The sequence below is a fragment of the Vulpes lagopus genome, chromosome 7, assembly GCF_018345385.1.
Source record: "Vulpes lagopus strain Blue_001 chromosome 7, ASM1834538v1, whole genome shotgun sequence".
Classification (NCBI taxonomy): domain Eukaryota; kingdom Metazoa; phylum Chordata; class Mammalia; order Carnivora; family Canidae; genus Vulpes; species Vulpes lagopus.
This window is the reverse complement of record NC_054830.1, coordinates 40,855,260-40,879,962: the sequence shown is the minus strand read 5'-3', so window position 1 is coordinate 40,879,962 and position 24,703 is coordinate 40,855,260. Positions and strand designations below refer to the sequence as shown.

The 24,703-nt window shown below is 34.8% G+C and overlaps 1 protein-coding gene across 1 annotated transcript in view; it reads right to left on the bottom strand.

Annotated features, from left to right (window-relative positions):
- Window positions 1–1,617: 1,617 nt before the first annotated feature.
- Window positions 1,618–24,703, bottom strand: part of LOC121495133 (leukocyte-specific transcript 1 protein-like) — a 67,896-nt gene continuing 44,810 nt past the window's right edge. The window contains exon 2 of the mRNA XM_041762416.1: window positions 1,618–1,903. Within this exon, the coding sequence (XP_041618350.1) occupies window positions 1,632–1,903 (272 nt within the window). The 3' untranslated portion in view covers window positions 1,618–1,631. The remainder of the gene's footprint in view (window positions 1,904–24,703) is intronic.

The window sequence follows — 24,703 nt, the reverse complement described above, 5'->3', positions numbered from 1 at the left end:
TGCACCAAAAACCAGAATCCTAGGAATAAACCTAACTACAGAGGTAAAAGATCTGTACTCTGAAAACTACAGAACACTTATGAAAGAAATTGAAGAGGATACAAAGAAATGGAAGAACATTCTGCGCTCATGGATTGGGAAAAAAAATTGTTAAAATGTCTATACAACCCAAAGAAATATACACATTTAAAGCAATTCCAGTCAAAATACCAACAGTGTTTTTCAGAGCTAGAACAAAAATCCTAAAATTTGTGTCGTATCACAAAAGACCCCAAATAGCCAAAGCAACCCTGAAAAAGGAAAGCAATGTTGGAGGCATCATGATTCCAGAATTCAAGCTACATTACAAAGCTGTAGTCATCAAGACAGTATGGTACTGGCACAAAAACAGACACATAGGTCAATGTAACAGAATAGAAAACTAGAATGGACCCACAACTATAGGGTCAACTAATCTTCGATGAAGCAGAAAAGAATATCCAATTAAAAAAGAAAAAAGATAGTCTCTTCAACAAATGGTATTAGAAAACTGGACAGCCACATGCAGAAGAATGATACTGGACCACTTTCTTACACTATACACAAAAATAAACCCAAAATGGATGAAAGACCTAAAATGTGAGATAGGAATCCATCAAAATCCTGAAGGACAATGCAGGCAGCAACCTCTTCGATCTAGGCCACAAGAATTTCTTGCTAGGCATGCTTCCAAAGGCAAGAGAAACAAAAAGCAAAAAGTTAACTACTGGGATTTCATCAAATAAAAAGCTTCCACGCAGCAAAGATAATAATCAAAACTAAAAGGCAGCCTATGAAATGGGAAAAGATATTTGCAAATACATATCTGACAAAGGGCTAGTATCCAAAAATCTATAAGGAACTTATCATTGTTAACATCCAAAATCAAATAATCTGGCTGAGAAATGGGCAGCAGACATGAACAATCATTTTTCCCAAAAAGATATCCAGATGGCTAACAGACACGTGAAAAGATGCTCAACATTGACTCCTCATACAGAAATACAAATCAAAACCACAATGAGATACTAAACTCACACCTATCAGAATGGCTAAAATGAACAACTCAGATAAACAACAGGTGTTGGTGATGATGAGGAAAAAGGGGAAATCCTCTTGCACTGTTGGTGAGATTGCAAATTGGTGCAGCCTCTCTGGAAAATAGTATGGAGGTTCCTCAAAAAGTTCAAAATAGAACTACCCTACAACCCAGCAGTTGCACGACTAGATATTTACCCAAAGGATACAAAAATACTGATTTGAAAGGGTACAATGACTATGGAAAGAGCCCAAATGTCCAATGTCCAATGGATAAAGAAGAGCTGATATATGTATATGTATATCAACAGCGTTTTTCAGAGCTAGGACAAAAATCCTAAAATTTGCGTGCAATATATATATATATATATATATACATACATATATATATAATTGTTAAATTTTTATATAATTTATATATATTTTTATATTTATATTAATTTTTATATAATTTTTAAATTTTATATATAAATTGTTATTTTTTTTTTTTTTTTGGCAAGATCATGGTTTTTACTGCATGGACCACAGGGTCCTCCTGGGTTCAGGGAGGCGGCTGGGGGAGCTCGGGGGGGGGCTTAGTTTTTGGCGATGCAGGCATATTCAGTGCCGGGGTCCTCCTTGGAGCCTTCCCTGTGGCTGAGGTCGGGTCCCTCATGGCAGGGCACGGGCAGCAGAGATGCGTAGTGGAGCTCTTGCTCTGAGAGCTGGGCCCAGCTCCTCTCCAGCCTCCTCACTTTCTGATGAAGCCGACACAGACAGGCGGACAGAATGAGCACAGCCAGGAGCAGGAGCACCCCCAGCCCCAAGCTCCCGCCATATAGGTAAGGGCATAAACCTCTCTCGATGCCTGGGGGTCTCTTGTGTCATCCTGCTCAGTTGGCTTGGCTGTGCCTGGTGGGGATGCCTTGTCTGTCTCTTATACCCAAAAGCAATCTACACATTTAAAGCAATCCCAATCAAAATACCAACAGCATTATATATATATATATATATATATATATATATATATATATATAATATACAAATATATAGATATATACACATTTTATATACACACACACATATATATATACATGTTTTTTATACACACAAATATACGCACACACAATGGAATATTAATCAGAAGAATGAAATCTTGCCACTTGCAACAACGTGGATGGAGCTAGTGTGTATTATGCTAAATGAAGTAAGTCAGTCAGAGAAAGACAAACACCATATGATTCCACTCATACATGGTATTTAAGAAACAAAACAGATGAACATAACGGGGGGGGGGGAGAGAGAGAAAGAGAGAGAGAGAAAGAAACCAACCATAGGAGACTTTTAACAATAGAGAACAAACTGAGGGATGATGGAAAGAGGTGGGTGCGGGATGAGCTACATTAGTGATGGGTATTAAAAAAAAGCACTTGTTAAGATGAGCACTGGATGTTGTAAGTGATGAACCACTGAATTCTACTCCTGAAACCCATATTGCACTGTATGTTCACTAACTAGAAATAAAAAGGAACTCTTTTGCACTGTTGGTGCAAATGTAACCTGGTGCAATTACTGTGGAAATCACATGGAGGTTCTTCAGAAAGTTAGAAATAGAATTACCTATGATCCAACAATTGCACTACTATGTATTTATCTCCAAATACAAAAACACTCAAAGGGATACACATAACCCTATATTTATAGCAGCATTATTTACAATAGCTAAATTATAGAAACAGCCCAAATGTCCATTGATTAATGAGTGGATAAATAAGAAAATAAGATGTGGCATGTATGTGTGTATATATATTCATTTAGCCATAGAAAGAATGAACTCTTGTCATTTGCCACAACATGGATAGAACTAGAGAGTATAATGCTAAGGAAAATAAGACAAAAACAAAAACCATATGATTTCCCTCATGTGGAATGTAAGAAACACAACATACAAACAAACAAACAAAGGAAATAAAATGAGAGAGAGACACACACACACAAACCATGAAACAGACTCTCTATACAAAGTATAGAGAACAAACTGATGATTATCAGAGGGGAGGTCAGTGGGTAGATGCTTGAAACAGGTGATGGAGATTAAGGACTGAACTTGTTCTGATGAGCAGCAGGTGCTGTATGGAGTTGCTAAATCACTGTATTGTACACCTGCAACAAATATAACACTGTATATTAACTATACTGGAATTAAAATGAAAGATTTCATTAATTAATAAAATAAATTTAAAAATAAATGGTGTTGGAAATTGGACCACCACATGCAAAGGAGAAGAATGAAAATGGATCCCTATGTACACCAGACACAAAAATCAACTCAAATGGATTAAAGACTTGAATATAAGACCTGGAACTGTATATATCCTAGAAGAAAATACAGGGGGTAAGCTCCTTGACAATGGTCTTGGCAATGATTTCTTTTGGGTTTGACATCCAAAGCAAAGCCAACAAAAGCAAATATAAACAAGTGGAACCACATCAAACTTAAAAGCTTCTAGACAGCAAAGGAACCCATTAACAAAATGAAAAGGCAACCTATCAGATGGGAGAAAGTATTTGCAAACCACATATCCAATTAAGGGTTAATATCCAAAATATACAAGGAACTCACAACTTACTAGAAAAAAAACAAATATCCCAATTTTTAAAATGGGCAAAATCCTAAATAGATGTTTTTCCAAAGAAGATATACAAATGGCTAGCAGGTACATAAAAATGTGCTCAATGACATTCATCATCGGGGAAATGAAAAATTGAAACCACAATGAGATACCACCTCACATCTGTTAGGATGACCATTATCAAAAAGACAAGAGATAAATGCTGGAAAGGATGTGGAAGGATGTGGGGTGGGGGGGAAGGGCAAGCTTTGTGCACTCTGGTGGAATTTACACTGGTATACTCACAATGGAAAACAGTATGAAGCTTTCTCAAAAATTTAAAAATAAAGTACAATATGATTCAGTAATTCTACTTATAGGTATATACCCAAAGGAAATGAAAGCATTATCCCGAAGAGATATCTGTATTCCCATGTTCAATGCAGCATTATTCACAATTGTCAAGGTATGGAAACAACCTAAGTGTCCATTGACAGATGAATTGATAAAATATATACATATACATGGAATATAATACTACTGAGCCTTAAAAAAGAAAGAAATCCTGTCATTTGCAACAACATGGTTCAGCCTGGAAGGCATTATGCTCAGTGAGATAAGTCAGACCAAGAAATATCACATATCAGTCAAACTCAGAAACAGAGCAGAAAAGCAGTTATCAGGAGCTGGACAGTGGGGGAACCAGAGAGGTTGGTAAAAGGGTACAAACTTTCAGTAACAAGTGAATAGGTTCTGAGGGTTTAATATATAACATTGTGACTATAGTGACAGGGGTCTATTGTATAAATGAAATTTGCTAAGAGAGCTTAAACTTTCTCCTCCTCTCCTTAAAAAAAATAAGGTGATTATGTGAGATGATAGATGTGTGAATAAACTGGATGAGGGGAATCCTTTCACAATGTATAACTATATTGAAACATCACATTGTACATTTCAAGCAGCTCACGAATTTATAAATTATGTATCAATAAATTGGAAAAAAATAAATATGAAATACTTTATTGTAATAATTATAAGTTAACATTCCAAAAGATTGGGGGATTTCAGGGTTAATATATGGGTTTTAAGTGAAACCAATATTTTGTGTCCCCAGAGCAATCTCTAGATGTGACTCTTTGTTCTTATCATCCTTAGCCTTTTGAGCACCAAGCTCATGACTATTAGAGAAGAAAGATCCTTTTTCCTTTTTATAATTCTTATGTGTGATTTTCTCCTTTAGTGAGCCCCTTTTGAAATGTCCCTGTAAATTCTTATTGAAGGAGTTAGAGTGGTCTTTTCTTAAAAAAAAAAGAAAAAAAATAGAGTGGTCTTTTCTTGCAAATAAGGATACAGTTGTAAAATCTGAATTAAAATTTTTGGATTTCCTCCTCCCTAAGTTTAAATACACAACAAATTTACCGTTTTCCAGGCCCATATGCCTAGTAGAGATTTCTATTACCCCTTTTTCTTCAAATATTGATTTGAGTCTTATAAATATAGTCTTCTCAGAAACTGAAATATTAATTTAATTTCACCAGGATATACTTCATTATTTCCTCTCTAGTTTATTATGTTTCTCAATTTTGTTTGTAAATGAAAGTTTAGATAATTTCAGATTGAATATGTACTATTTTACTATCCACTTTAGTTTGGCTTTAACACAGAAAGAGATCTCAGAGCTTTTGTTTTTTTTTATTTTTTATATAATTTACTTTATTCTTTTCTATTTTCTGAGTACAGTTGATACACAATGTTACATCACTTTCAGATGCAGAGATCTCAGAGTTTTTTTTTTTTCTTGTCCAGACCACTAAATTTTAAAGACCAGAATACAAAGTAAAAGTCCAATTATGTCAAGGGAAAAATAGAAGTTTAAAGAAAAGAACTGAATCCGGACTTTTTAAAGAAAATCTGTAATTAAATGTAAGTTTTAATGATCTATTTGCTTATCCTTTTATATCATTATTAGTTGAAAATCAACTGTATTGATGAATCAAAACCTGTGTAAAAATTTAGTCTCATTTTATCCCTAATATTGCCCATTAAGGGTAATAAAGATTTGTAACTCCAGCAAGTTTTTTTTTTAAGATTTTTACTTATTTATTCATGAAAGATATATAGAGAGAGGCAGAGACATAGGCAGAGGGAAGAAGCAGGCTCCCTGTGGGGGGCCCAATTTGGGACTCTATCCTGACCCCCAGACTCTGGGATCACGCCCTGAGCTGAAGGCAAACGCTCAACCGCTGAGCCACCCAGGTGGCTCTAGCAAGGTTTAAGGAAGTATTTCTAAAAAGCTTTATTTCTTGAAATAATGCTTAGCACATAGTAGGTATTTAACAACTTTGTGTTTGATTAAGTTGAAATAATGAAGAGAATTTATAACTTTTGCTATTTCAGCTAAATTATGTACATATTAAATGACTATTCATGAATACATTTAAAAATGAATACCCACAAATTGCACTCCAAATTATTATTAATATTTACCACGCTATTGTGAACAAATATATTAAATGGTAGCCTTATAATTCAATTGGAGTATCAAGAAAAAGACTATTTTAGAAAACCAAAGTAATGAGGTCACAAAAATATTTTTTATATTTGCACATTATCCACTTAACATGTTAATATGGAAATGGAAAATTAGTTTATATCATGAATTTATTATTTAGTTTTAGTAAAATTTAGTAAAATTTACATAAATGAATTAAAACTACTTAAACAGATTTGCTGTGAAATTAACATTCTTTACTAAAGTAATTATATGAAGATGATACTCATGTTACATGTTCTTTCTTTACCCCTCATTCACCTCTAGCCACCCATTCAAATAATTACAAATCTCCTATGTTTCAATTGACAGGTAGAATTTTATCATCCTCATTCTTGAAGACAGACATTAATTATTTTTGATTTGTCTAAACGACAAGGTTACTTGAGAAAAATTGAAATCTTTATTTAAGAATAGGTTCAAATCTTTATTCCAGCTTTTTCTAGCTATCTTCCCTTAACTGAATTATGTAATATCTCTGAACCTTCGTTTTTCTTCTCTTTATAAATAAGGCTCCTAATATCTACCTTATAGCTCTGTTGGAGTGTATAATTATCAGAATCATCATTATTTTAATGCTGAAAATGTTTGATTCTGGTTTTCATTCTCAAACTCCCGTGGCAGCTACAAACATCAGGAACAGTAACTGATTAATGAAAAATATTTTAAATGTTATAATTCTGCCCGATAAGTTAATTGTTTTTAATAATGATGGTACAAAACTTAAATTTAAAATCATGATGAAGGGGATCCCTGGGTGGCTCAGCGGTTTAGTGTCTGCCTTTGGCTCAGGGCATGATCCTGTCCTGGGATCGAGTCCCACATCAGGCTCGCTGCAAGGAGCCTGCTTCTCCCTCTGCCTGTGTCTCTGCCTCTCTCTCTGTGTGTCTCTCATGAATAAATAAATAAAATCTTTAAAAAAAGAAAAAGAAATCATGATGAAGGGGCACCTGGGTGGCTCAGTTGGTTAAGCATCTGCCTTTGGCTCAGGTCATGATCCCCAGGTCCTGGGATCAAGCTCCCTATTGTGTGTGTGTGGGGGGGAGTCTCCGTTCAACAGGGAGCCTGCTTCTCCTCTCTGCCCCCTACCCCCTGTCCACTGCCCTCTGCCCCCAACTGATGCTTCCTCTGTCTCTCTAGTGTCTCTCAAACAAATAAATAAAATCTTTAAATATTTTTTTTAAATCACGCTTAATTGGGATCCAACTTGATAGGTTATCAATATTGTCCAAAGTAACAGATTGCCTCTTTGAAAGCTTACTGAAATATGGCAAATCAAGGTGGATGGTAAAGTTCTTTTCTTAAGAGAATGACAGAATTATGTGATATCCTGGTTCTGAGACTATATTTCCACTTATTAAAGTATAAATGTTTCTTGTTATTATGAGGGGTAATTATCAATAAGAATGCTAATGAAATAATACTGAGAGAAAATTTTCTGTTTTATTATAAGGGGAAGCAGCTTGATATAGGAAAATACATAGGTTTTGAAATCAGAAGGAAGTATATTCAAGTCCAAATCTCCACCGATTAATATGAAATAGCTACACCTCTGACTCTTAGTTTCCTCATCATTGATAAAAGATTAATAAAGTTTCTCTGTCAGAGTTGTTATGATGGTAAGACATAATACTTATGAAGATATTAGTGTGCTATTTGGTACCTAACAGGCCCTCATTCCTTGATTATGGTTCCAATAATGAGAATGTGTTCTGTTTCTATAAGCATCCCTATCTAAAATGTGGGCAGACACTTTGACAAGTATCCATTATACATTCATTAGATGTATTCATTCATTCATGCATTCATCCATCTGTCCATCCATTCATCATAATTTCAAGGCAAGATCAAGGCAGTGAGGACAACTAAGTGAAATAAATCAACAGAACTAACTACAATGCAAAGCAAAGAGATCGATTATTGAAGTAGAAACAGTCACGAGAATTGAGAAAAGGAATCTATTTCAGGAAAGTACCACAGAGAAGCTAGAACTTAAGATTGGTCATGGAAGAGATGAATACCGTTCCTAAAATTTGAGAAGTTGTAGAGAGGATATACACTTTGAAAACAAGAGTGAGTTCCACATATAACCTGAATATAGTTCTGAGCCTCATGTGACCCATTCTTCAGCAAACAGACCCCAGTAACAAGAAGAAAGTAAGTCCAATCTTATAATTTTATCTCTCCAAGAACATCAAAGGCTATGCAATTTAAAACCTACTTCTGCCGTTCTTTTCATTCTGTATTTTTTTTTTACCCCCTTCTGCTTCCCCTGAAGCATCTCTTCCCATTTCTCCTTCTCTATACAGCATCAAAATATACTTCATCCCAAGAGGTCTTTTCTTTTCCATTTCTTTTGCTGTATTTCTCTTTATTCTTATTTCTTATAGGAGTTACTCTTGACACAATTCAAATTCCCTATTCTGATTTTCTCTCCACTGATTAGCATGATCTGCATAAAAAGGAGCAAGAACTAGGGCAGGGGTTCTTTTCCAAGGGATTCGAGGAGAGGACTGTATTTCAACATAATTGGTTTCTCTGATAATGTTATGCATTTTATTTCATGCATTTAGAAACACCATTTTGAGAAATAATCCATAGGTTTCTCTAGATTGCCAAAGTCAGGGCAAAAACACGTTTAGGAACCCTTGAAGTGAGGCTAACGTAGAGCAATTGAAAATGGCAGTGAATATTTACTCATTCAAATTTTTGTCCACATTTCACTTGAAAGCCCCTGCAGTTTTGTGGAAAGCAGTAGGCAGTCACTGTGGCCAAAACTTATCATGAGGATAGGAAGTGAAGGGAGATGAGACATTGATTTCTATGTGAACAAAAACAGAAATGACACACAAAACAGCCACTATGCTGTGCATAAACAGTAGCAGTCTCTTCATAAAAACAGAAAGGACTCATTTTCTGTATTTTTCTTTCCATGCTCTTTTAGATTATCCTGCCACTTCTCTCATTAGCTTTCCTAAAATTATCCATAGTCCAAATCTAGCAAAGAGATAGTCAAACTTACTAAAACTTCTAATTTCAAAGGAAATTAGTTGCTACCTCAAATTAAACGGAAATCAGCTGTCATCGTTCAAATATTTCACAGCAGTTACCCAGCCATCTAATTCCCGTCCTGTCTCCCGTTATACCCTCCACACCTCTTCTAATACCTTAACTAGAAATTTTCAAGGGAGTAGATTTCTGAAAGACATTCCTGTCAGCTTTTAGTGTTGCTAAAAAATCAACCCACCTGCCACCAGCTGTGTGACAGTTTATATAGTGTTGCCAGGCCCATAATGGTTCAGAGTATTTGTGAATATATTATTTTTGACAGGTTCCTCTCCCAATTAAGGACCACACAGAACTCTCCATTCTCAGTCAAAATTCCTAGAAGTGTTATCCCTTGGGCAGCTAAGCAATTTTACAGGTAGGAAAAAAATAAAGTCTGTAGGTTTTCAGGAGGATATGGGAAGGGGCACAAATCAGTGGGCAGTTCATTCTTTTACATCAGTGGGCAAGTCTTCAGGGGCAGCGCTGACTGCCAATTTGCAGGATGTTAAGTCACCTTCTGCCATCAGCTCTGTGGCAATGGCAAAACTATCCCATAATACCCAAACTTTCACTTTTGTGAAGGCAGCAGAATGCCAATTATTCTCACAAGTACAAGACTCAGAACAGACCAGACCACATTTTAAGTTTTTCTCCTGAGGACAGATTGAATATGGTGGCACTTTTCAAGTAATGGCCACTTAAAAGATGAAGCTATTGTATAAAAATATAGGGATGTCATAAATAAGTTTAAATCGGCTCTCCTGGTTTACAGTCACCAATCAATGGGAAGTGATTTTCTTTTGCAATTTAACACACCTGACAACTTCAAATGTATTAAATAATATAGCTGACCAATGATTATACTAGCTAACATGTATTCTACTGCCAGCAACAAAATGTATTGAGTGCTTGGTATGCATCAAGTACTTTATACATATGTGGATGAATCTATCTAATTTCCACCCCACAAATCATCTCATTTAGACACTAAGACTATCATTTTAAGGAGAATAAAACTAAGAAAATAAGGTATTTGCTGAAGCTAGTATTAGGGAGAGCCTGGATTTGAGTCCAGACAGTCTGAATCCAGAGCCCACTTGCAATTTTTGCTGTTGTGCAGGACCCCACATGTGAAAGGGCCCCCTATTTGCATTAATGCTACCTTGTCATTGTCTTGAATAATAACAGTAATTTTGTTGTCTCATTATACTAGATTGTAAAGACCAAATACATGGAGTTGCTATTCTTGGATATTTAGAACTAAGACCCTCAGAAAATTCAACCTGCCTATCCCACCACAAGTTGCCACAACATAATCTGTGTATTATCTATCAGATGCAGTTATGATCCAGGCCCTCCACCAGACTAAGTCTATAGCAATAGCATAGTGCCAAGGAAAAAGTACTGGATTCACACAATACATGCATCACTTTAAACATAACTGGAAGCATAGAGCTTCTTGATAATGGAAGGTAGTAGGATACTAATAATTTGAAATAATTTGGTCCCTCAAGAACCCAGATGGGCAATTCATAGTCACTGAGATTTGGAAGGCAACTTAAAGACAATCTGTTTAAACCTCTCAGTGGCATCTGGTCTACTCAGAAGACTTTATTACTAATTTTTTTCTTTCCTATGAAGACTCTCAATATTAAGTTTATTACTATTATTTTTAAGGTTAAGATTAGAAATTGAGAGCAGATGTATTTAGTATTTTCTGGCTGGTTTAGATTTAAGCTGGATTAAAGGTTTATTTCATCAGATATCCTGTTTGACAAATGATCCAAAATATCCTTAGTCATCATCAGAATGTAGGTTGAGCCTTCATGTGTGCAAGGATATTTTTCTCAATTTATTATAATTTCTGTGACTTACGCACAACAGTGATGGAAACAGCCTGGTATAGATTTCCAAGGCGCAGTGTGGGAGGCACTGTGTGTGCACAAATCCCGTTATTTGTTAATAGGATTTGTCCACATACCTTCTGCCCAGTCCGTTCAATGCTTTGAAATATTGCAGCTGCTTTTCATTTTCTGTTAAATCCGATTGGCAGCAATGTCAATGCTACAGCTCAACCCACAAACAGAAGCACAACTACAAGCAAGAATACACTGGTGGCAAAATAGCCATAAATGCCACCATGAAGCAAAAATATTCATGGCAGGATGCCATCTGGGGAATTTAGTTACCCTACTAGGCCCAATCCTAAGTAAGATATTTTATCTTTAACTGGTTATTGTTCTATAACATTGATGACTCCAACATAGTGCATTCTTAACTGGAGGCAATTTTGCTTCCCACAGGATATCTGGCAATGTCTGGAGACACTTTTGATTGTCATGACTGAGAGGTACTATCCATCAAGTGGGTAGAAGACCAGGGATGCTTCTAAATATCCTATAATGCATATGAAAACCCAGCATGGCAAAGAATTATCTAATACTCAATTTCAGTACTTCAAAGGTTAAGGGCTCAGGCCCCAAATATTTCAAACCAACCTAGTAATCATAAATGATGGTTTTCCTTTTTTTTTTTTTACCACCATTTAGAATATAAATAGTAGCGTCAATTGGGGAACAAATTCAAGTACCATATTTTTGTGTTGGCGACATTTAAGGATACATCTCTTCCTAAGTATTTTGAACAAGATAAGAAGAAGTACTAACGATGAAAAGAGCAAAAGTATATTCTTAGAAGTATGACAGCCAGAAGGGACTTCTAGTCTAGCATTTGCAAACTCTACTCCCTACACACCAGTTGAGTAAGACATATGGGTATCCCATGAGTAGGTATCCAGGTCAAATGACACAGTGAAGTGTTGGGCTCAAACAGAGTGAAATATATTTTGATTCTGAAGAACCATTCTAAGAGCTTGGAAGTGCTAACAAGCACCAGGTGGCTCTCCAAAGGTGACTAGAGTAACATAGAAAAAAGTTTTCAAACTCACTGAACCATCAAATATTTTACACCTGTAACATCTGTTAATATTGCCTTCAACAAAAGCTCTAGCCCACCTAGCATGCTCATAAGTATTGTACAAAGCTCAAGTTACTTGCTCAAAATTCTTCCAATAAGGACCAAGCAAGGACAATATCAAAGCCTATATTACCCAGTCCACTCTTCCTTCCACCATGCAAAGTTTGTCTTTTTTAAATATCTATAGTTACTATTTTTAAAAAGATGGGTTAATTATATTATTACATCATAGCATATAGTGCTTGGAATACATTTATTTATTTATTTATTTATTTATTTATTTATTTATTTATTTATTTATTTTAGAGGTGGGGAGGGGCAGAGGGAGAGAGAGAATCTCAAGCAGACCACCCGCTCACCCCACCTTAGGCACAGAGTCCTGAGATCATGACCTGAGCTGAAATTAGGAGCTGAAAGCTTAACTGACTGAGCCATTGAGGTGCCCCAGAATACACATTATTTTAGACAGGGCATTTCCAAATCCATTATCATGTTTAACCCTCATAACTCACATCAAGTTTTTTTTTTTTTTTCTTCTTCTCCTCTTTTTCAACATCATGATTTTTCCTTTCATCATCACTCCCACCATATCTTCAATATGAACTCAGCTACTAGAACTTGCTTTGAGGTTAGGGCCTTTGCTATCCCATGTTGAAAACAACTGATGGCACAGTGGAGCCAATGTCTGTTGAATTAATGAATGCTCCATTTTATAGATAAAGTGTAAGAAATATAGAGAAATTAAACTGAAGGTACATGTACATGTTTTTAAGCACCTGTTATCCTGAAGGCAATGTGTTGGTTATTTTTTTTTTTGTATTATCTCACTGAATGAGTGAAATTTAATAGCAGCATCAAAAGACAAAGCAAAACCAGCAAAGGGAAGAAAAAAATAATACTTTCTTTAGGAAAATAATAGAAACTACAGAATAAGTGATGGAAAAATGAAGTAATGTATTTTTTCCCTTGCTTTTGTGTTCCAAGATAGATAAAACCAGCCTGGACTTTATACTTCAGCATACTGACTCACACTCATTTGGTCTTATGCAAAAGGCCAGCAATTTTACGGAGTAAAATTTCTCAGTGGAGCTTCCAGAAGAGACACAGTGATGAGCAATGAACTTTTCATGACTATCTAGTTAAACTAGCTGGAATTAAACACTTGAGTAGTTCCACTTAAATTTTATTTTTATTTCTTATGGTCATGGAATCTAGTCAACTTAATGTTTAACACATAATTCTCAAAAAACAAAACTAAAAGGAGCTCACTTGGAAGACAAAGAGATGAAAGATCTCCTTTAATAACTAATTCTCAAACACATGCAATTATCTAGTAGATTAGCTTACTGAGGACACTTGTCAATTTTTCTCTACCAATGTAGAATCCAGTAATACTAATAGTCAACTCAGAATACACCCCAGAGAATTATTTTAATGAAAGAACTTTTTACTAGTGTGAAAATGCTTAATACTGAGATGTGTGCTCAACTTAAAGATGTGCAAACCTAAAAGGGCATTGCAACTCTAAACAGATAAAACTAGCTTTGATTTATTTCATTTCTGATCCAGAATTAATTATTTTAATTTCCAGCAACAGTCATATTCTTCCAAAAATCTTAGATAATCACGAAACACATGGCAAGCCAACGGAAGATCTCCACAAGTTATTTGTTCATTGACAAATCCATTTTTCTATCACCCATTCAAACATCAGTGTGTGCCAACTGTATAGAAAGTGCCAGTCTCAGTGATGTGAAGAGTTAAATATAAACACCCTGTACTTAAACCAGTCATGTCTCAATAAAGAGAATCAGATACAAAAAAGGATAACACATGCACAGAAAAAATTGGGTAGTAATGATGACCAATGTACCATTGTTTATATAAAAACTATACGGAATATAAATGTTCATCAAGAAGTGGCTAAAATAGTGAATTATTCACAATATGTAATAGCATAGCAGCAGTAAGTAGCTCAAAGAAAAATCACCCCAATGCCCAGAGTTTGAGTGAATAACGCAAGTTGCTGAATAAATACGGCTACATAAATATTATATATTTATGGGTATGTAAGATATATAGAAATGCTTAGGGAAAAGGCCTGGAAAGACATAAATGAAATGAGAACAGTGGTTCTCTCTGGGTAAAATACTGGAACTGGGGAGATAGCCATAAAAAATTAGTTTTACCCGTAATGCTCAGATCTTAAAATCAGAAACAATTCATGTATTATTTATCAAATGTATGTACATAGACAGAAAGATGTAGATACAGGTATATATTAACACAATCAATACCATAGGGAGGAGCACATAAAGTGATACAGAGTTTTGAATGAGTAAAACAGTTCCCTACAGGAGAAATTATGCAATATTTTATGTAGAAGAAGCCATACTTTATTAGTTATAAAAAGAATTTGGAGGTGGATAGAAAGTAAAATTAACTATAAAAATACTATAATGCATAAACATTAACTAAAATGGCTGGTGGGGTTTTTTGGGGGAAGGATGATGGGATGAATAGCTGAAGCACAGAGTTTTTCCTTGAAACTATTTGGTGTAAAGTAGAATGGTGGCTACGTGACATTAACCATTGGAAAAAGTCTAAAGAACTATACAACATAAAGCATGAATCCTAAAGTAACCTATGGGCTTAGTAATAATGTATCAATATTGGTTCTTCAAGTGCAACAAACTTACCATATTAATGGAAGTTATTCATAATAGAGGAAACTGTTGGGAGGAGGGTAGAAAATGCCCTGTACTTTTTGTTCTATTTTTCTATAAGCCTAAAACTGCTAAAAATAGTCTTTTAATTTTAAATTGTTGTAATAGAATGCATAAACAAGAAGAACATAAGTAAAAGAATAATTAATGCTTTTGGTGGGAGACTGGGCCACTGGCTGTATTGTACCAATGATGCTGAGTTAATACAGAACACAGAAAGCTCTGTGGTGGGCTAGTACACAGAATATTTAATGTTATTGCTGTTATTTATTTGTATGTTTGTTTTCTGTGTAGTTTTTGATGTCTTAAAAAAGAACAATGGTTATTCCAGGACATATAAAAGTGGAAGAATATTACAAGGAGAGAGAGAACAGCTAAATGGATGACATACAGATGTGAGAAGCAGCCCTTGCTGGAACTGGAACAGAATTTGGTGCAGCTCGAGTGCAGACTCACATCAAATAGCCTGGAGGTGAAATCAAAATGTGAAGGTGAGATTAGACTGTGAAGTGTACTGGATGCCTACCCAAGGGATTTGGATATGAGTATGCGAATCCATTTTTTTTTTTTTTTAAGAGCATGACCTACTCACTTCTGAGCTTCTGTGAGACGGATGGCAATGAGGAGAGAGGCAGGGGGACAGGAAAGGATCGGTGAATGTGTAATGAGGGTGATGGTTTGGGCATTAAAATGAGTGAGTTCAAATTCTGGGTCTCAACCTTCCCAGATGTATATGTAATAAACCCAAGGCCTACATCTTAAATGCTTTTAATCTCAATTTGCTCATGAATAATAACAAATATAACACTCTAACAGGTATGTTGGTGGTATTAAATAAGAGAATAGATGCTAATAGAATAACGGTAAGTAATATTTTGGAGCAAAAGGCCAAGCAACTCTATGTGAAACTGAGGCATTCTTAAGTGATTCTGAGGCAACTGGACATTTCGGTAAAGGGGGAACAGTCAGGATAATGCCTGTGATGAAGGCAGAAGGTAGCAGAGGGACAAATGAGAAACAGTGGGAAACCAGTGGGAAATGAGTAGCAAGATAACAGCAGATTCCACTATGAAACTATGAAACTATGAAGAATTCTATCTGAAAACCAGTATGCTTCTACTGGTCTATCTATTGTTTTCCAATTCCTCTCCTACAGGCCTCCACACAGAAGCCTTCAAGGCATATCTTCGTCAGATTAGGCTGCTTTAACAAAATACAATAGACTGAGTGGCTAAAACATTTCTCAGAGGGGCACCTGAGTGGCTCAATGGTAGAGCCATCTGCCTTCGGCTCAGGGTGTGATCCTGGGGTCCTGGGATCGAGTCCCGCATCGGGCTCCCCATGGGAAGCCTGCCTCTTCCTCTGCCTATGTCTCTGCCTCTCTGTGTCTGTCATGAATAAGTAAATACAATCTTTAAATAAAATACAATAAAATAAAAAATAAAACATTTCTCAGGATCATGGAGGTTGGATATGCAAGATCAAGATGTTAGCAAGGCAGGTTTTATTCTGAGGCCTTTTCTCTTTCCCGTGGACAACCACCACATTGCTGTGTGCTCACTGAATCTCTTTGTGTGACTTTGGAGAGAGAGAGTACTTTCTCTGATGTCTCTTAAGGGAACTAATCCCGTCATAAGAGCTCCTCCCTCAGGGCCTAATTACCCCACAGAGGCTCCATCTCCAAAAACCACACATGAGGGGTTATGACTTTCACATACAAATTTTGAGGGGGACACAAATCAGTCTATACAGCAAGGCACCACATGCAATTTCTTAAGTATAATCAGGACTCATAATTTTCTGATTAATAATTTTCTAACTATCCTTTAAATGTTTGCATTCTCTGTTACTAAGAATAAGAGAAAATGAAATATTGAGAAATATTTGAACTACTCTACTAAAACCATTATATTGATATTTGCAAACACATACCCAGGGACACACATAACCACACTTTTTAAAAAATTGTTCTAAAAACAATTTGTAGTGGAAATTTACCTTGTTTAAGATGTACTGTTGTTACGACTTTAAAATTTTGTACTTGATATCTTTAAAAGAACATTAACCCCCAGAGTCAATACATCTGTTAGGAAATATCTTGTTTTACAGGCAGGAATTATTTCATATTATGAATAAAAAATACTTATTTTAATATGCTGCATTAAAAAGATTTTGAAGAGTTATATCAAGAATGGAATAACATTGAGGGGAAAATAAGAGTGATGTTAAAAATGAATATTTCTTTATTTTGATTTTCTTCTTTCTTATAAAATTTGACCTCTGTTATATTAATTAATATTGTTTTCATTATATTCTTTCAATTACTAAGTCAATGGACAATTACCTGAAATTGTTTTGTTTTCTAATCATTCTAAAACAATCAAACAAAACAAAACAATCACCTTTACATGAATTTTGCTCACTGGCATATTGTGTCACTAATTATTTAATTCAATGCATAATATTTTACCACCACTATAGAAGGAACAAATTGAATTACAGTCATAGAAACTCAGTCTTGCTATTGTTCAACTATCAAATATTTTATTATTCTACTAATTATAACACCTACCATGTTCTGGGTAGAGGTGAGGTTACCGAGGCATTAATACTGGTTTCTAGGAACTTTAAAGTTAAGTGATTCACTCTTTTCCTCAAAACAATCTCATTGTTTCTCCATTAGACTCAAATTGTGTCTTACAGTTTTATTCAGTGACTAATTATGCTATTTACTACAATAAATCTCTGACAGTGGTGAAAATAAAAGCCTAATTTAGAGTACAAAAACAATGGACATTGTGGTCATGACCACTGACTTTTACTCAAAAGTCGATTCCAGCTAATTACAATGCTTGGAAAGTTGCACAAGGGACCAATGACAACTTAATTCTCTTCAGGCTCTTCCCATTAATAACCCAAATGTCCACCAGTACAACTGTCATCCTCCTAAGAAAAGACTTTAGAATGCAGCAAACAAGATGAAAGCAATAATAACTATAAAGTGCTTAGCACAGTGTCGGGTAGAAAATCAATGTTCAAAAATTGCTAGCTAATGATAATAAGAGTATTATACTACCAGCTTTTATGAGGACCCTGGTTCAAGATCAGAGAATACACAATACTAAAAATTAAAGAGATTCTAACATGTAATATATCTGAAAATGGTACCTGTCTAGTAAATAACCATTTATTGAATGAGCACATGAGTAAATGCTTTCAGAATATAGAACTGTGTATCTGAGCAAAAGAGGAGGCACAGAAAATGAATGTTTTGTATAATGGCCATTTTGAAAGGCTGCCCTAACTTGGGTGAGCTAAGTCCAGATAACATCACAGGGACCGTACAAAATCTGCACCATGCCAGGACTGCAAGTCCAATAGAATCAGGACAGCTCCTTAGCAGTAAAAAAATAAAAATAACTTATCAAATAAAAATCTGGATAAAAAATGTGACTAATTTTTATTATGTTTTTTTTTCCCTATAGAATATACTAAGCCAAATTGAGGGAGGGAGAGTGTAAATCCTGAGATCCTGCATTAAATGCCTCTGATATAATAAATATTATTTATTATATTTCTATATTAGCTAAATTCTATAGAATATATATATATACATATATATGTGTATATATATATATATATATATATATATATATATATATATATATATATAATTTTAGAACCAAGCTTGGCAGCATTATAATTAGAGAGAAAACAAGATTTTCTAAATTACATCTCTAAAAAGATTATGTTCTTTGTCATCCCTTCACTAGATTTGCACTGGCTATTTAAAGTTTTATCCTTCTGTATATATAACTATTTTAACTTTATGTTTTCCAAGCATCCTTACAAGTGTACTTCTGCAATGTCCTCAGGGAAATTTTGTTCTAATTGCATTTTTAAATTATTATATATGTATGCTGAGTAGGACTTTCAGCTACTGTCTCTGCCTATTAGGTAATTTTACCTTGAAGTTTGAAATAATTTGTTATTATACACTGTTTTAAAAATCCCATGACAACAATACAGCCATTAATATGTCTAGCTATGATTATTTATTCATATATAATGTCTATCACAGATGAGTTAATGATAGAATAAGCTAGTCACTAACTCAATGTTAAACCAAAGATCCAAGTCTGCTGCTGCAGTCAACTTCCCTTTACAATGTCTTTTCTTTCTTTCTTTCTTTCTTTCTTTCTTTCTTTCTTTCTTTCTTTCTTTCTTTCTTTCTTCTTTCTTTCTTTTTCTTTTTTTCTTTCCTTCCTTCCTTCCTTCCTTCCTTCCTTCCTTCCTTCCTTCTTCCTTTTCTTTTTCTTAATATTTTATTTATTTATTCATGAGAAAACACAGAGAGGCAGAGGCCTAGGCAGAGGGAGAAGCAGGCTCCATGCAGGGAGCCCAATGTGGGACTCCATCGTAGGACCCGGGGATCACGCTCTGAGCCAAAGGCAGATGCTCAACCGCTGAGCCACCCAGGTGCCCCTACAATGTCTTTCTGAGGAGTGCCTGTGTAGCTTAGTCAGCTGAGAATCTGACTCTTGGTTTCAGCTCAGGTTGTGATCTCATGGGTCATGGGATCAAGCTCCAAATTGGTGTTGTGTTCGGCATGGAGTCTGCTTGGGATTCTCTCTCCCTCTTCCTCTACCCCTCCTGCCTGTGTTCTCAATCTCTCTCTCAAATAAATAATCTTTTTAAAAAATAAAATGTCTTTCTGAAAGTGTTATTTCAGCATTATGTAAGTAAAAATAAGCTGAGTTTACAGAATTATATACAAAATTATGTTAACTCTAATGGGAGGCTTCAGTCTTTTTTTTTTTTTTTTTTTGAGGCTTCAGTCTTGATATAAGTTATTAAGCTGTATATATAAAACTTCATGGCTACCAAGGCCTATAATTTTCTGGATTTGTTAGCCACAGAGCCTTCTCAGTCCCTCTATTTTAAAAATAGAATGTAACATAATATCTTACACAGAATTTAAAGACATAAAACAGATAAGACTCTTTGGATGAAGCAAATGAATAGATCCTCTTCTATCCATCCCTGCTGAGCCATATGTGGGACATTCCTATACCCCTTTCTGTGAAACCCAGGGCTTCATAGAAAACTGCAGAGAACATGTCTTTTCTAGAATCTAATGTGGTAAACTAATGACAATGTTGGAGAATCTCTGGTACAATATTCATTGTGTTCAATAGGTAGATCTGGATAGAAAACTGGATAGAAAACTCCAAAATGTTCTTTAATAATCTTTATTGGAAATGGTAACAAAAGTGCAATGTCACAAGAGTTCATGTATCAGGCCCTCTCTGTTCCTGGACACAAATGCATTAATAGGAGATTCCAATAAATTGTACAGAATATAACATAGCTGTGTGATACCAATTTTGATCAATTTGGCTCATCATTCAAATACCTCCTCATTGTAGATCTATGCCACTTTTGAAGACTTTTTAAAAAACAAATGTAATATATATATATATATATATATATATATATATATATATATATTCTATTTCTTAGTATCCTGCTGCTTTTAAAAAATAATGTGACATTTGTCCTGGGAGGAAACAAAGGCAGGGACTTGTTTTATTTGTGACCAGTTTCTCTGTCAGGATTTATTTTTCTCTCTCTTCCTTCCCGCCCACTCATCTTTTCTGTTTCTGTCTCTTTCCCTCTACCTTATTCCGAAAGAAGTAGTGAAGTTTATAGGAAATGTGCATCTGTCTATAAACTACCACCACCTCAGACGTTTTTAGTTCCCTTAGATACCTGTGCAATGAAACACACCAGTCTAAATCCTTCCCCACTTCTGTACATACAGCCTTCTATGTATCCTGGAACTTTATAAGTAATCCTATTTTAAGATTCTGGACATTTTCAATGGAAGCTCTTATCACACATATTAATATTTATTTTTTCCTAAGAAGATTCAACTTGCATAAGTTCTTTATCCTTCTATTTCAAATTAACAAAAACAAAAGCTTTTTTAATATCCTAGATCCAGGTCAATGATTCTAAAACTAAAACTGCCTGGATTTAAGATCAATCTAGCATAGTTTAAAGTATTTTTCAGTTTATTTAACATGTTTTGCTAAAATATCCTTATTTTTTTCCCAGCAGATTGTACCTTTGTCAAAAACCAAATGGCCATATTTGCACAGATTTATTTCTGGGTCTCTATTCAATTCCACTGATTTAGGTGTCTGTTCTTTTAGCAATACCACAAAACTGTGATTCTTGTAGCTTTATGAATTCTGAAATGGACTATTGCAACATGCATCATAACTGAATGCCTATGAAAACCCATTAGAGTTAAAATAATTTTATGTGTAACTGAGAAAATAGGCTAGACTTGGTTTTACATAATTTTTGACATCGTTTTGCTTGTAAATATCCATCAACAACAATTTTTTTTTTAAAAAAAGCCTGCTAAAATTCTGAGATTGTAGAACCTATACACCACATTAGGCAGAAAAGATATCTTGATTATACTAAGTCCTCCAATTCATGAACATGGTATATCTTTGCATTTATTTAGGTCTTATTTTATTTCTTTCATTCATGTTTTGTGGTCTTAGCATACAAAATCTGTTCCTATTCCATTAGATGTATATTAATTGCACCATAGTCTGCTGCTTTTAAAAAAAAATACTGTTTCTAAATTTGGCAGTGCATTGCTAGTATATAGAAACAAATTATTTCTTACCTGCAAACTTGTAAAATTCACTTATTAGTTGTGGGTATTTTTGTAGATCTGTATTCATTAAAATAGAAAATCATATCCTCTGAGGAGAGATTATTTTAGTTCTTTCCCAAACTGTATGTATATGCCTTTTATTTATTTTGTAACACTTAGAACTTTACTTAAAAAATGATTTTGAATAGGAATGATGAAATAAGACGCCTTTGCCTTTTGTCTTATCTTAGAGGGGAAAAACTTCAATCCTTCACTGCTAAGTTAGATGTTAGCGTAGGCTTTCTGATGTCCTGATAAGTCTAACTGAAACAGTATATGGAATATTCTTCTATTCTTAGTTGCTGAGATTTTTTTTTTTGTTAAAATGAATTTATTTACTTATTATGATGAATCACATTGATTGATTTTCCAAAGTCGAGCCAGGCTTACATACCTGGAATAAAACCCACTTGGGCAGGTTGCATTATCCTTTTTTATGTACACAAATTTGATTTGCTAATGTTAGGTGGATAATATTTTTTTGCAGCTATTCATGAGGGATGTTGATCTGTAGTTTTCTTTTTCAGCAATGTGGTTGTCTGGTTTGGAGATTACAGATTTCATCCTGGTCTCATGAAAATAAATTGGGTAGTTTTCATTCTCTTCTGTTTTCGGGGGAAAAATTGTGTAGTACTGATATTGTACATATCTGAATTATTTGGTAGAATTTGTTATTTAAAACATCTAGGTCTTAAATTTCTTTTTTGGGGAGAAGAATCCAATTTAATTTGTAGAAATAAGATTATTCACATAATCTATTCTTCTTAAGTGAGTTTTGATAATCTTTCAAAAATGTGTTCATTTCATCTAAGTTTTCAAATTTATGGGCATAGGCTTTTTCATACTATTCCTTACTATCCTTTTGATGTTTGTGGAGTCTTACAATGACATATCCTTCTTTGGTGACATTGGTAATGTATTTGATTTTTCTTGGTCATTCTGACAAGATATTTATCAATATTATTCATATTTTAAAAATATCAATCTTTAGTCTCATTTTCATTGATTTTTTCTATTATTTTTGAGCTTCCTTTCATTGACTTTTGCTCTATTTCCTGCCTTTTAGCTTCTTTGCATTTAGTTTTATCTTCCTTTCTAATTTCTTTTTTTTTTAAGATTTTATTTATTTATTCATGAGAGATACAGAGAGAGGCAAAGACACAGGCAGAGGGAGAAGCAGGCTCCATGCAGGGAGCCCGACGTGGGACTCGATCCTAGGTCTCCAGGATCAGGCCCTGGGCTGAAGGTGACGCTAAACTGCTGGGCCACCCGGGCTGCCCCACTTTTCTAACTTCTTATGGTAGAAGCATAGATTTCTCTTCATGTCTTTTGCCCATTTCATGATTGGATTGTTTGTTTCTTTGGTGTATACAATGGAATATTACTCAGCAATTAGAAACGACAAATACCCACTATTTGCTTCAACGTGGATGGAACTGGAGGGTATTATGCTGAGTGAAATAAGTCAATCGGAGAAGGACAAACAGTGTATGTTCTCATTCATTTGGGGAATATGAATAATAGTGAAAGGGAATATAAAGGAAGGGAAAAGAAATGTTGGGAAATATCAGGAAGGGAGACAGAACATAAAGACTCCTAACTCGGGGAAACGAACTAGGGGTGGTGGAAGGGGAGGAGGGCGGGTGTTGGAGGGGAATGGGTGACGGGCACTGAGGTGGACACTTGACGGGATGAGCACTGGGTGTTTTTCTGTATGTTGGTAAATTAAACACCAATAAAAGTTAATTAAAAAAAAAAAAAGAAGCATAGATTATTGGTTTTAGATCTTATTTTCTAAATTAAGCTTTCAATGATAGAATTTTTTTTCTCTAAGTACTGCTTTAGTTACATCCCATACATTTTGATATACTTTTAAAATTCTTTCATATAAAATATTTGAAACTTGTCTTCAAACTTTCTCTTCAAAGTTCATTTAATTTCACTTGGTTGTGTCTTTTCCAGATGTCTTTCTGTTATCAGTTTCTAGTTTTATTCCATTATGGTTCAAGAATATACTTGCTATGATCCCTATTATTTTAAATTTGTGGTAATCTGTTTTATGGTCCAGAATATGGCCCAGTATGGTGAATCTTTCATGTGGACTTGGAAATATAGTGTATTCTGTATATAGTGTATTCTCTCATCCCCCCTCCACAGTGGAGTCTGTGAGCTCTTTCCAATCTTTTGTGTATAAGCCTGGTGGGGTTTATGAGGAAAGATACAGATTGCAAAGAAGTTACTGATTCTGCCCTGATCTGTAGTCCATAAGGGCTCCCTTTGTCCTTATTTTCCATAGTTGGTCTTCATTAGTTTGTCAGCTATACTTTGTGACAACTCTGTGTCCCACGACAGAAAGTCTTGTGATTTATTTACCTTCATTGTCTAAAACAGGCACTTGTAAGATTTATTTTAAAAGTAAATTCAGGGGATCCCTGGGTGGTTCAGTGGTTTGGCACCTGCCTTAGACCCGGGGTGTGATCCTGGAGACCTGGGATCGAGTCCCACATCGGGCTCCCTGCATGGAGCCTGCTTCTCCCTCTGCCTGTGTCTCTGCTTCTTTCTCTCTCTCTCTGTCTCTCATGAATAAATAAAATAAAATCTTAAAAAAAATTATAAAAGTATATTCACTGCCTATCCTATAATAGAACGAACAAATGTCATTTACAACACAAAATCCACATGATGTCCAATGATTATGAAGACACAAAATACTATCAATTTGTGTATAGCTGGAAACTTTGTATTTGTTTATAGTTTCTATAAAATAAGATTAAATTATAATCCCAAGATAAACAATAAGAAAATTAAAGTCAATTTATGCTTTGTTATATTTTTGCTTAACTGCATAACAAAAAATCCATAAACACGTGAAGGAAGCAATAAAATAAATGAATATACCCTTAATGAAATGTACAATCATGAGGAAATAAAGCAATGGATGCTAAACCTAAATAGAAAACAGAAAAGGAATTGCCTGCTTTCATCTACCATTCCACATCTGGGAGCAAAAGCCTCA